This window comes from Oncorhynchus gorbuscha, linkage group LG09 (genome assembly GCF_021184085.1).
Source record: "Oncorhynchus gorbuscha isolate QuinsamMale2020 ecotype Even-year linkage group LG09, OgorEven_v1.0, whole genome shotgun sequence".
Lineage (NCBI taxonomy): Eukaryota > Metazoa > Chordata > Actinopteri > Salmoniformes > Salmonidae > Oncorhynchus > Oncorhynchus gorbuscha.
Genome location: NC_060181.1, coordinates 43,434,789 through 43,449,475, shown reverse-complemented (window position 1 = coordinate 43,449,475; position 14,687 = coordinate 43,434,789). Strand labels below are relative to the sequence as shown.

At 40.1% G+C, this 14,687-nt stretch overlaps 1 protein-coding gene across 6 annotated transcripts in view; it reads right to left on the bottom strand.

Annotated features, from left to right (window-relative positions):
* LOC124043664 (sodium bicarbonate cotransporter 3-like) overlaps positions 1–12,679 on the bottom strand; it is a 71,140-nt gene extending 58,461 nt beyond the window's left edge. For 4 of the 6 annotated variants that reach the window (XM_046362472.1, XM_046362478.1, XM_046362473.1 and 1 more), the window contains exon 1: positions 12,539–12,679. In XM_046362472.1, the coding sequence (XP_046218428.1) occupies positions 12,539–12,670 (132 nt within the window). In that variant the 5' untranslated portion in view covers positions 12,671–12,679. The remainder of the gene's footprint in view (positions 1–12,538) is intronic. The other 2 variants (XM_046362479.1, XM_046362481.1) reach the window with 1 other exon arrangement.
* Between the last annotated feature and the right edge of the window lie 2,008 nt (positions 12,680–14,687).

Below are 14,687 nucleotides of genomic sequence, written 5' to 3'. Positions count from 1 at the left end.
GCTAAAGTGGTGGCCTCTTAAAGAAGAAGTTACAGGTCTGTGAGAGCCAGAAATCTTGCTTGTTTGTAGGTGACCAAATACTTACTTTCCACTATAATTTGCAAATAAATTCATTAAAAATCATACAATGTGATTTTCTGCAGAAAAAAAAATCTAAGTTTGTCTGTCATAGTTGATGAAAATTACAGGCCTCTCTCATCTTTTTAAGTGGGAAAACTTGCACAATTGGTGGCTGACTAAATACTTTTTTGCCCCACTGTAGACAAGTTGATTTAATTTACTTGAAAGGAAATGAGACTTTGTCATTGTGTTTCTTGGCTATTTACACTGTTTTGTTCACAAGCTAGGTTGTTTTTCAATGTTTGAGTTTCAACTGTTCGACAAGAGAAGACAATTGGGCTACTACTCAGACTCTCAATCACACAGGCGCAGAGTCAGTGTATATGCAACATTTTGGGCCGCCTAATTTGCCAGAATTTTACGTAATTATGACATAACATTGAAGGTTGTGCAATGTAACAGGAATATTTAGACTTATGGATGCCACCCGTTAGATAAATTACGGAACTGTTCCGTATTTCACTGAAAGAATAAATGTCTTGTTTCCGGATTCGACCATATTAATGAGGCTCGTATTTCTGTGTGTTATCATGTTATAACTAAGTCTATGATTTGATAGAGCAGTCTGACTGAGTGATGGTAGGGAGCAGCAGGCTCGTAAGCATTCATTCAAACAGCACTTTCGTGCGTTTGCCAGCAGCTGTTTATGACTTCAAGCCTATCAACTCCCGAGATTAGGCTTGTGTAACCGATGTGAAATGGCTAGCTAGTCAGCGGGGTGCGCGCGTTTCAAACGTCACTCGCTCTGAGACTTGGAGTAGTTATTCCCCTTGCTCTGCATGGGTAATGCTGCTTCGAGGGTGGCTGTTGTCGTTGTGTTCCTGATTTGAGCCCAGGTAGGAATAAGGAGAGGGACGGAAGCTATACTGTTACACTGGCAATCCTAAAGTGCCTATAAGAACATCCAATATTCAAAGGTTAATGAAATACAAATGGTATAGAGAGAAATAGTCCTATAATTCCTATAATAACTACAACCTAAAACTTCTTACCTGGGAATATTGAAGACTCATGTTAAAAGGAACCACCAGCTTTCGTATGTTCTCATGTTCTGAGCAAGGAACTTAAACGTTAGCTTTCTTACATGGCACATATTGTACTTTTACTTTCTTCTCCAACACTTTGTTTTTGCATTATTTAAACCAAATTGAACATGTTTCATTATTTATTTGAGGCTACATTGATTTTATTTATGCATTATATTAAGTTAAAATAAGTGTTCATTCAGTATTGTTGTTATAGTCATTATTACAAATAAATTAAATAAATAAATAAAAATGTCAGATTAATCGGTATCGGCTTTTTTTGGTCCTCCAATAATCGGTATCGGCGTTGAAAAATCATAATCGTTCGACCTCTAATAACAGTATTTGAATGTTTTGTTTGTTAAATGTGATACGCCATGTATAACGCCAATTTTTATAGTGTACTCTACTTGAGTCATCTGTCATCTCGCTCATGCTGCTTTCTACACAGACCTAGCTCCTTGCGTTCAGTCTGCATGGTCAATGCATCACATCAAATAAAATCCTATTTTATTTGTCATATGCACCGAATACAACCTTACCATGTAAGTAAGCATTTCAAACATTCAAATACCGTCATAGAAGGTAAAGTGTTGATGACAACATATGTTTTCACTTTGCTTCGTAATATAAATCCACTAGACTAGTGTTCTATAATGACACTATTAGTTTGTGTTTCTTACATCTGCAAACAGCTAGCTCATCTTTTCTTAGCAAGCTGGGCCTAAATTGTGCTAATTGCTAGTTAGCTAATTGCTAGCTAGCTGGCTAGCTAGCTAATAAATGTACTGAGTCTGAGCAAACGTAACTAGCTGTACAGCCTGGAAAAAAACAAGGATGGTGCGACCCAAATCAGCATGTTGTTTGTGCAACAATATCTTCTAAATCAAAGAGGAATACGCAAAGCATGAATATGTTACCTACATGAAGTAGCTAAGAAGAAACATTCAATGTAGCCAAAGGTTATAGGGTCCATTAGGAAACACTGACCATCACTTTGAATCCTACCCTGTCACAATAACTCCTCCCTGGCATTTTCATGTCAACCAACACAGAATGGAGAAAGACCCATTGAAATCACTTAGAATGTATGTGTTGGCACCCTAGATTCACGCACTACTCATAAAGCAAATGTTAAACTGTTATTATACAAAAACATAAAATACCGTCATTTAAACATTTTAAAAATACAGTGATACATGATTTTTTGGTATTTTCACCCAACTTTAATTCAAGTCAATTGCTTGACTCACCAGTCAAGAACCAAGCTATATCCAGCTATTACCGTTATCTTGCATGATTTAAAATAATCTAAACTAGAAAGGTAGGTTACTTCTCTAAAATCAGCCAAATGTGTGTTTTCAACTGGATGTTTTTGATAGATGGAAGAGTAGCCTACTCTTGTTTGTTTAGCTACGCTCTTAATCTAACTAAGCAGCAATCACCTTGTCACTTAGGTGGCAAAGATTATGGTACCCATCCAAAACTGGTGCCAGGAGCACAGATTTGGCCCCATCTTTTAGTGATGCAGGGAAAAAAAATAGTTAGCTATTCTTTCTGACAATATATAATTTTGACAATATCACAATATTATTTTTGCGCTAGTTTGCTGAACCTGCACGAAAACTCCTGTATTTTTCCTTCATTGTTTGTTCTCCATCTTCTTTTTAAATATGGAGCCAATTTGTTTCCATGGCTGATCAAAACTAATTTGCTCATGGCTCATGCCTAGGCAACAGAATACTTTCCTACAGTACCTTCCTTTCAGCGAGGAGTAACAAAGTTTCATAACATTGTAAAGAGCCTATGTTACCGCAGAAATGGCCTCAACCGCACAAATGCCCGGCTGTCTTGTCTTTAGTCAGATGTCCCCCACAAAAACAAATATTAAACGATTATGAAAGTAATTTTATTTTCATCCATAATCGGCAGTTCCACGATTATACGGTAATTGTGCCAGCCCTAACTGAAATACACCCCTCCAGTTCTGGAGGACATGACAAATGCCTGTGGCTGTTGTGTAGCTATGTTTTTTTATTGCACATGTGATGGTAGAGTTTGCAAAACAAATATCCACTGGATAGATGCAAATAACCATGGTATCATTATGCCTGGTAAACATAGGCTACTTCGTAGTTAACATTTAATTGAATGCCTTTCCATATACCAGAAGACTTTTCATTAGCATCATCGCTAACGGCTACACAAAGTGGTAAACGCACATACACAGAAGGGGAATTCCCATTGTCTCTTTAGAAAGTTGCAGGAAATACGAATCAATGATGCATTTTGTCCATGTCTTATGATTAACTTGGGCAAGTGAATTCATTGTCAATATATTTAGTTGATTCCCTAAGTTAAATGCATTTTTGAATATTGTACAATTCCGATTCAATGTCAGATTCTGTGATCCCGTCCATGTTATCCGTATCGCACATTTATAGGACCATACTTTTGTATACTGAAGGTGTCGGACTGGAACCAATGGGTTGACTGCTTTGGCGGGGGGGGACTTTCTGCACTCCAGCCCACGGCTAAACCACTGTCCTCAGTCTCCTCTCAGCACCTGACCTTGGGAAAGATCCAGAGCAGGAAATGTTTCAGTCTAATTGAGTCCCGTAGACAGACAGGCTATTGTCCAGATTCCAGTATGAATGTTCAGACATGGAGAAGCTAGTATACAGACTCCTCAGACTAAACTACCTCCTGTAAATTCATATGACTGCAGAATCAAGACTCCACAAACCAGCAAAGCTTACTAACTAACTACTGGGCTACATGGACTCTTGAGGTTTCCTTTCATTTGATAACCTGTCCTGCTTATCCTGACACACGCAGATATAGGTGAAGCCCAATGAATCAGATAGAACAATACACCTCAGTGGTAGGGAGTAGAGACCAGAGACCAGCCATCATTTTGGTCTGTTTCTCCTTTAGGCTCATAACCCATTGTACCTACTTCACAACCCCACTCCTACAAATCATGCTTAGACTAAGCAATAAGCTCAGTGCAGTAAAAACTCTTATCAAATACTCACGACTGGAATTTAATTATGGAGGGGGGAGAATTCTGTGGGCAAATAATAACATTTCATTTGAAAGTAAGCAACCAAGCATAAACAAACAAAAGCGTACAAAAAGGTATTATTTTCACATTATTGGCCGTGAGCCTTCCAAGAAAAACAGCACTTAAAGGCTTACAGTCTTAGTCCACTACAGACTGTGCTTTACTTCAACCCTACCCAAGACTATGCCTAGCATTATAGATACAGTACTGTATGAACAGAAGCACCGTTGTGTCTTGTCTTGGTTCATGCGGTACAAAATGTAGGGTGAAGATGGAGGCTTTGTTGGATACGGGAGTCCAGCAATTAAGGAAGACGTCAGCTTCTTTGATAACGCCTCTACAGAGCTTTAAATGGAATAGAGCAGAGAGCCTGAACCCGCTGAACTAAGAACCTATTTCAGATCTTAGTGGGGGAAGACAGCAGGACACAAAGCCTTTTGGCACGATTCTCCTGGCACCTGAGGTACAATTCCATGACAACAGAGGTAGAGCCAAGGTCAAACGCAGGTGGTGGTAAAAGCTCAGAACCTTATGTGTGGTCAAGGGAAATGTGTGTGAAAGGAAAATAAATTACCTACGGTGCATTCGGAAAGTATTCATACCCCTTGACTTCTTCCACATTTTGTTACGTTACAGCCTTATTCTGAAATTGATTCAATTGTTTTTTTCCTCATTAGTCTACGCACAATACCCCATAATGGCAAAACAAAAACTGGTTTCTAGAAATTGTTGATAATTTATTTTTTTTAAACAGAAATAACACATTTACATACAGTACCAGTCAAAAGTTTGGACACACCTACTCATTCAAGATTTTTCGTTATTGTTTATTATTTTCTACATTGTAGAATAATAGTGAAGACATAAAAATTATGAAATAACACATTTGGAAACATGTAGTAACCAAAAAAGTGTTAAACAAATTAAAATATATTTTATATTTGAGATTCTTCAAAGTAGCCACCCTTTGTCTTGATGACAGCTTTGCACACTCTTGGCATTCTTGCAATCAGCTTCAAGAGGAATGTTTTTCCAATAGTCTTGAAGGAGTTCCCACATATGCTGAGCACTTGTTGGCTGCTTTTCCTTCACTCTGCAGTCCAACTCATCCCAAACCATCACAATTGGGTTGAAGTTGGGTGATTGTGGAGGCCCGGTCATCTGATGCAGCACTCCATCACTCTTTCTGCTAAAAAAAAGCCCTTACACAGCCTGGAGGTGTGTTTTGGGTCAATATCCTGTTGTAAAACAAATGACAGACCAACTGAGCACACACCAGATGGTATGGCAAATCACTGCAGAATGCTGTGGTAGCCATGCTGGTTAAGTGTGCCTTGAATTCTAAATAAATCACAGACACTGTCACCAGCAAAGCACCCCAACACCATCACACACCCTCCTCCATGCTTCAGGGTGGGAACCACACATGCGGAGATCATCCGTGCACCTACTCTGCATCTCACAAAGACACGGCGGTTGGAACCAAAAATCGCAAATTTGGACTCATCAGACCAAAGGACAGATTTCTACCGGTCTAATGTCCATTGCTTGTGTTTCTTGACCCAAGCAAGTCTCTTCTTCTTATTGGTCTCCTTTAGTAGTGGTTTCTTTGCAGCAATTCGATAATGAAGGCCTGATTCACACAGTCTCCTCTGAACAGTTGATGTTGAGATGTGTCTGTTACTTGAACATTTATTTATTTGGGCTGCAATCCGAGGTGCAGTTAACTCTAATTAACTTATCCTCTGCAGCAGTCCTCCTCATGAGAGCCAGTTTCATCATAGTGCTTGATGGTTTTTGCAACTGCACTTATAGAAACTTTCAAAGTTCTTGAATTTTTCCGGATTGACAGACCTTCATGTCTTAAAGTAATTATGAACTGTTGTTTCACTTTGCTTAGTTGAGCTGTTCTTGCAATAATATGGACTTGGTCTTTTACCAAATAGGGCAATCTTCTGTATACCACCCCTACCTTGTCACAACACAACTGATTGGCAAATGCATTAAGAAGGAAACAAATTCCACAAATTAACAAGGCACACCTGTTATTGAAATGCATTCCAGGTGACTAACTTATGAAGCTGGTTGAGAGAATGCTGTGCATTGCCGTCATCAAAGCTACTTTGAAGAATCTCAAATATAAAATATAATTTTATTTGTTTAACACTTTTTTGGTTACGAAATAATTCCATGTGTAATTTCATAGTTTTGATGTCTTCACTATTATTCTACTATGTAGAAAAAAAACCTTCAATGAGTAGGTGTGTCTGATACTGTAAATATTCAGACCCTTTACTCAGTACTTTGTTGAAGCACCTTTGCCAGTCATTACAGCCTCGAGTCTTCTTGGGTATGACGCTTCAAGCTTGGCACACCTGTATTTGAGGATTTTCTCCCATTCTTTTCTGCAGACCCTCTCAAGTTCTGTCAGGTTGGATGGGGAGCGTCGCTGCACAGCTATTTTCAGGTCTTTCCAGAGATGTTCGATCGGGTTCAAGTCCGGATTCTGGCGTGGCCACTCAAGAACATTTAAAGATTGTCCCGTAGCCACTCATGCTTTGTCTTGGCAGTGTTCTTAGGGTCGTTATCCTGTTGGAAGGTGAACCTTCACCCTAGTTTGAGGTCCTAAGCACTGTGGTGCAGGTTTTCATCAAGGATCTCTCAGTACTTTGCTCCGTTCATCTTTCCATCTATCCTAACTAGTCTCCCAGTCCCTGCCATTTATAAACATCTCCACAGCATGATGCTGTCATGCTTCACTGTAGGGATGGTACCAGGTTTCCTCCAGGCTTGACGCTTGGCATTCGGGCCAAAGAGTTCAATCTTGGTTTCCTCAGATCAGAGAATCTTGTTTCTCATGGTCTGAGTCCTTCAGGCGCCTTTTGGCAAACTCCAAGCGGGCTGTCATGTGCCTTTTATTGAGGAGTGGCTTCTGTCTGGCCCCTCTACCATAAAGGCCTGATTGGTGGAGTGCTGCAGAGATGGTTGTCCTTCAGGAAGGTTCTCCCATCTCCACAGAGGAACTCTGGAGCTCTGTCAGAGTGACCATTGTAGAGGACGACCGATTATGATTTTTCAACACCGATACCGATTATTGGAGGACCAAAAAAGCCTATATGGATTAATCGACAATTCCTTCGACCTCATGGCTTGGTTTTGCTCTGACATGCACATGCACACTGTGAACCTTACAGTGCCTTGCGAAAGTATTCGGCCCCCTTGAACTTTGCGACCTTTTGCCACATTTCAGGCTTCAAACATAAAGATATAAAACTGTATTTTTTTGTGAAGAATCAACAACAAGTGGGACACAATCATGAAGTGGAACGACATTTATTGGATATTTCAAACTTTTTTTAACAAATCAAAAACTGAAAAATTGGGCGTGCAAAATTATTCAGCCCCTTTACTTTCAGTGCAGCAAACTCTCTCCAGAAGTTCAGTGAGGATCTCTGAATGATCCAATGTTGACCTAAATGACTAATGATGATAAATACAATCCACCTGTGTGTAATCAAGTCTCCGTATAAATGCACCTGCACTGTGATAGTCTCAGAGGTCCGTTAAAAGCGCAGAGAGCATCATGAAGAACAAGGAACACACCAGGCAGGTCCGAGATACTGTTGTGAAGAAGTTTAAAGCTGGATTTGGATACAAAAAGATTTCCCAAGCTTTAAAATCCCAAGGAGCACTGTGCAAGCGATAATATTGAAATGGAAGGAGTATCAGACCACTTCAAATCTACCAAGACCTGGCCGTCCCTCTAAACTTTCAGCTCATACAAGGAGAAGACTGATCAGAGATGCAGCCAAGAGGCCTATGATCGCTCTGGATGAACTGCAGAGATCTACAGCTGAGGTGGGAGACTCTGTCCATAGGACAACAATCAGTCGTATATTGCACAAATCTGGCCTTTATGGAAGAGTGGCAAGTTTGCCACAAGCCACCTGGGAGACACACCAAACATGTGGAAGAAGGTGCTCTGGTCAGATGAAACCAAAATTGAACTTTTTGGCAACAATGCAAAACGTTATGTTTGGCGTAAAAGCAACACAGCTCATCACCCTGAACACACCATCCCCACTGTCAAACATGGTGGTGGCAGCATCATGGTTTGGGCCTGCTTTTCTTCAGCAGGGGCAGGGTAGATGGTTAGAATTAATGGGAAGATGGATGGAGCCAAATACAGGACCATTCTGGAAGAAAACATGATGGAGTCTGCAAAAGACCTGAGACTGGGACAGAGATTTGTCTTCCAACAAGACAATGATCCAAAACATAAAGCAAAATCTACAATGGAATGGTTCAAAAATAAACATATCCAGGTGTTAGAATGGCCAAGTCAAAGTCCAGACCTGAATCCAATCGAGAATCTGTGGAAAGAACTGAAAACTGCTGCTCACAAATGCTCTCCATCCAACCTCACTGAGCTCGAGCTGTTTTGCAAGGAGGAATGGGGAAAAAATTCAGTCTCTCGATGTGCAAAACTGATAGAGACATACCCCAAGCGACTTACAGCTGTAATCGCAGCAAAAGGTGGCGCTATAAAGTATTAACTTAAGGGGGCTGAATCATTTTGCACGCCCAATTTTTCAGTTTTTGATTTGTTAAAAAAGTTTGAAATATCCAATAAATGTCGTTCCACTTCATGATTGTGTCCCACTCGTTGTTGATTCTTCACAAAAAAATACAGTTTCATATCTTTATGTTTGAAGCCTGAAATGTGGCAAAAGGTCGCAAAGTTCAAGGGGGCTGAATACTTTCGCAAGGCACTGTATATAGACAGGTGTCTGCCTTTCCAAATCATGTCATATCAATTGAATTTACCACAGGTGGACTCCAATCATGTTTTACACCTGCATTGTTTGCTGTTTGGGGTTTTAGGCTGGGCTTCTGTACAGCACTTTGAGATATCAGCTGATGTACGAAGGGCTATATAAATAAATTTGATTTGATTTGATTGATTATAGAAACATTTCAAGGATGATCAATGGAAACAGAATGCACCTGAGCTCAATTTTGAGTCTCTTAGCAAAGGGTCTAAATACTTATGTCAATAAGGTATGTCTTGTTTTTACATTTTGTATACGTTTGAAAATATTTCTAAAAACCTGTTTTTCGCTTTTTCATGATGGGGTATTGTGTGTAGATTAATGAACAAATAATTGAATCATTTTAAAATAAGGCTGTAACTTAACAAAATGTGGATAAAGTCAAGGGACCTGAATACTTTCCGAATGCACTGTATATCGGGAAGGCAAGGGGATGTGGTCACCATGCATGCAGTAATTGAGGGGAAATGGATATGGGATGAGTTCGCTGGTCAGTCATAGGACCTATAGGTCTAAATGCTCAAAATAATTTGAGAGAAAATGATTCCCATATTATCTCAAACTATGGGGGATATTCTTAAATTGAGGGTGAAAGAGTTGTGAAAGCTATGGCCTGATAGAATTTCATCTCTTGAAAAGTGGTTCTAAAGCTTTCCCACCAAGTGCATACAAATCCTGTAGGAGCATGTCCACTAATTGACTTAGAGGGGATTGGTGTACACACACACACAAGCTATCATTTGTTGGGGAAAGTAAGCCAACCAAGTAATGTACTCTGAGCCTGTGTATGAATGAAAGCTATTTCTAGTTTCACTCAGGGTCGGGTGATGAATGTCTAAAACCTAGGTAGTTTCATTTGGACTTGCCGAGCACAGGCAAGGTCTGCTTCAATCAGGTCACAGCTTTCACCACCCCTTCCACCTCACTTGTTAATCTATTCCTGTTGGTATCATTTTTCTATCATTTTCCTATTTTTCTCTCTGCATTGTTGGGAAAGGCCCGTAAGTATTTCACTGTTAGTTTACACTGGTTGTTTACAAATGATGTGACAAATAAAATGTTAGTTAATTTCATAATCTAATACATTGAGGCTTACAATGATTGTTTGTCAGGAGTTTCAGGGGCTCTCCACAAATGCCATAAACTGATTCAGGAGGAATGATTTGCAGTAGGAGAGGTCAGGAGGCTTACAGTTGAGTGATAAGGCATTATCACTTTTATACAAAGGGTTACCAACAAATTCAAATAATGATCGATATATTTTCATTAAAAATGTTATTTTGATTTTTTTATTCATACTATTTCATCCTTCCACAAGATATAGTCCCGACACAAATCTAGGGTTGCTACCCAAGCCGGCTGATTGTTTGTTCCATTGCTTCGGTAGCCGGCTGGTCTTTCGTTCTATTGGTTCGTTTGCCAGAGAAGGCGAACCAGTCGTTCAGTCTTTTTGTTTTGTACAAGCAAGGGATAAATGTTGTTTGTCCTAAATATTACATTGCCATACTGGCTGGCAATGTTCTTATCCCTTGCTTGCTAGCCAACTATGGCTAACTTAGTCACGTCACGTGCAGCCAGAATAACAACAGTAGCTGCATTTGTATTTGTTTAAGCTGTTTTCTAGTGACATTTATATGGATACTTCCATAACAATAAGCTAATGAGGTGCAATTTCGCCTGGCACAGAAAACGTGCTTTCTCGTCAAGACACTGTTGTTCAGAGGAGCTAGCCAACAACACAGCTAACACAATCACTTCAAACTGAAGCTGGAAAGACTGCAAGCTAGCTTCACTTCGTTTCGTTGTACCTTTTTTTCAATTGACATTACTTTGTATATATCCATAAAAAATTATGACAGCTGGTTCGTAACATCAACTGGCTGAGAAACGCTGCCTGCCTGTCTGTCTCGTTCCGACTCCCGACACGTTCATTACTATGGGACAGCTGGAGATCAAATTTCAATATTGAAACAATGTTGCAAATGTCGGAGAGACAGACAGCAAGGTTTATACAAATCTATGCTGTTGAAAACAAAATGTTAGTCTAAAAGAAATGTGAGATAATGTCTACATGCTTTGTATTAGTGGAGATCAAGTTTATAACTTACGAAACGTCATAGATTTAGCCTGGGTGGCAACTTGCGGAATAGACACCGGCTGGAATGCGCTATTAACCAATCAGCATTCAGGATTAGACCCACCCATTGTATAATTGAGGGTTAAATATGGGAGACCAGCTAGGCCTATATGATGTCATGATGACATTCCTGGTAATACTGTATTTAAACAGTCCCAAAGGTGAACAGAGCAAATCTAATGCCCTGCTGACAAAAGAACAATCACATATTCTTCAAGTCAAGATGGAGGGGGAGCAGCTCTGACAAAGAGTGAAGCTGGGCTTCATTAAACATGTCCTTTTCAAGCAGTCATTTGTCTGAGGTCTCCTGTGTCATAGTCAAGCCACTGACTGACTAGAGGCAGCCTTGAGTGGAAAGATGCACGCAGGACAGCAAAGGGTCAGGTTACTCCACCCTCTCACCTCCCCAACACACACACTTCCTAAGACATCATTATGATAAGACTGCAATTGGATGAGGAGGAATGGCAAGTATACTTACCTTCTAGTAAGTGACAGCTAAGGAAGGACTGAGGAATGTAAGAAAGGATGGGAAAGCACATATAAAGGTGCACTTGATTCTTAGCCTGAGTACCAGTTTGTGCTATAATGCCAAGTCCTTGTCACTCATAGCCATCCCAAACATTTTATGCTTGACAAGGAGAGCAATGCAGCAGGCAAGAGCACAAACAGATCGGGGACCAGGCTACCAACTCTAATCTCACTTTAGAGAGCACTGCCACTGTGGACAGAAGAAATAAGTAGAGTATATAGGTTTTGGGCCATGTTGCTCTTTTGCCTCTTCAACACCTTTCTCTCGCCAAAATGAAAGACCCACCCAACAAAACAGGAAGTACAGTAAGCCCGCTCACTAGTACAATTACCCGCTCACTAGTCCAACTGGGCTGTCATATCAGTATAATTTTAACAGTCAAAACTAAAGTGATCAAAGCATATTTGACTTGCAACTCAGTCAGAGAAAAGTCAACTTTACTAGCTAGCTAGCTACTTACTTAAACATTGTCTTAGAGGACAGTCAATGAGGAGTTCATGATCCGCTCATCCTCCTCACAAGCGTCATAGCGACAGAAACAGAAAGCCACGAGTGTCTTGTTGACATTAGCTAGCAACTTGGCTAGCATCCCCCAATCTGACACAGTATTAGAAAACTAAATAAAATAACTGTTGCTCTGCATAAGTGCGGTTGTCAAAACATTTTTAAATCGTATTTTCTCACCATGTGTTGTAATACAAAAGCTATTCAATCCAGCACAGAGACCGGATAGAAGCATCTTTCTCCATCTCTGCATTTGCTAAAACGCAAAAAAGGTCATTATGGGCGACCTAATATATACATATTACGTTATCGATGACTTACTGTCCTCAAAAGGGGTCTTTCCTGTTCACTGTTTTCTTCCATTTCACCTGTCGCCTCAGCAAATGTGATAGACCGGTGACACTTCAATATACTCAAGGAAAATGTGACGGTCTGGTAAAGGTTTCGCCACATTAGCTACTCAGCGTACGTTAGGGAGACGCCCTTCGACACGATTGACAGCCTTTCGCATCACTAGCCGATAAATGACTGGTGTCCATAGCCAATTAAATCTAAGGAATGCCAGATGGACGTTGCGTATCCCTGTCCTCTCCTCGAGCGAGCTTTGGGACAAAGCAAGCGACTGGCAACATGGTCTTGAACAGGTCCCGAGCAGACAGCAGGGATGCAAATTATATTCTAAATAGATACGCCAAAAAGGGGACGTAGTAAATCAACATACAGTCGAGGCATTTGTAGAATAATGAAACCACATTAGTAGAATAATGAAATGTGTAGAATATATTTAGTAAACCACAGAGCAGAGAACAGTGCTTTGAAAGAAAAACGCAAAAGAGAGCATGCTGCACTCTTCATCTTCCATGACAGTCAGTGACAATCACTAGCTAATTGTCAACCTAAAGTAGAGAAGATTTTGATTTCATTAGTTTTCTGTAGGCTTGCCTTGAAAGTCGGCTACTCTAAAACAGGGTTTATCAACCTATTTCCAAATTCACTGAGGCCCCTGTGCCAGGGGTCCTAGGCCCCTGCAATTAAGAATCACTCTTAGGGTGCGTTCGTAAATTCACTCTGGCTACTAATCTACTCCGATTTCAGAGCACTCTTGTCTGAGTGTAAGTGATTAACTTATGAACTGGACAATCTGACAAGGCTCTGAATTAACACCCAGAGCACCAAGAGCGCACTCTGAGCGCACTATGACTCCAGATTTAATTTACGAACACACCCCTAATCTCAAAACCAGGATAGGATAGGTCAAATTTCCATAGCAGCCCGCAGAGATCATCATCATTTTCCAATTATAACCAGAGTTATAAATGTAAGTTAACTAATTACACAATTTGGAACAAAATCACTGTGACTGATTATGAAATGTTGCACTACTCTCCAGGAGACTAAATGTACTATGAAGCACTATGATTTTAAAATATAGCCCATGAAAAAATATGATGAAATAAGGTAAGGCCTCTGAGCCTGATCAGTGACAGGGACAGAATGCATTTTCTCCTTCTAACCAGCAAGTGGCAGTCCAGTATTACTCAATTTTGCCCTAGCCTGGGATATAACATATAGATGATCTTATATTTACTCAACATATATCATTAACTATATAAGGAATAGAAGGGCAAATGAAGTTATTGATTAAAACTACCTAGACATTGCCAGATCTTCTTAATTCATGCATTGTAAAAGGTTGTATCCTGTGACAAGGTTGGGCTCATTTCCATTTTAATAAACTACATTCAATTCTAGAAATGCATTTGTTTATTGAATGGAACATGTATTGAAATAGATTTTAAATCATGTTTTTTTTCTATTCTTGAATTGGATTCCAAAATGCACTAAAACGCAATCATCCCCAACCCTGTTCTGTTTGGCCGGATCAACAAGCTATTCCATTCAATTTGAAGCCCCCGGATCTTTTAAACCCCAACATCGTCTTTCAGACCAAAGATATACCCATAGTCATTCTGAACATTACAACAAGAATCAAACAAAGGTTCAACAAGCCCAAACCCTGCCTTCTGCAGTGTTCGTGGGAGACTATAAATAAGGCTCCCCCAAAAAGGCATAATCACACAGCAGAGCTGAAATAGAACGGTGAGGTGGGAGATCAAACTATCACCTCTTAATTGTGCCCTGATTCTTAACAGGCTGAGAGCCCATTAACGCACAGTGAAATGCCGTCTGCCTTACTTAAAACATGCACCGTGCTGAATACAGCTGAGAGAGATCAATCTGAAATATCATGCACGACATGAAAGCTGCGTATGCCTCCCCACCTGCACTGGACGATACTAACACTAACAGATGCAAATTGCTACATTATAATGCATGAAGAAGACAAGAGTTTTCACTCTTAAAGCACCAAAATGGAGAGAAAAGGGTAGTGATTTCACAGTTTAAAAATGGGAAGTGTCTAGCCCTTGAGGTTGATGTCTTGTAGTGACATCAATATCAAGGAACCCTC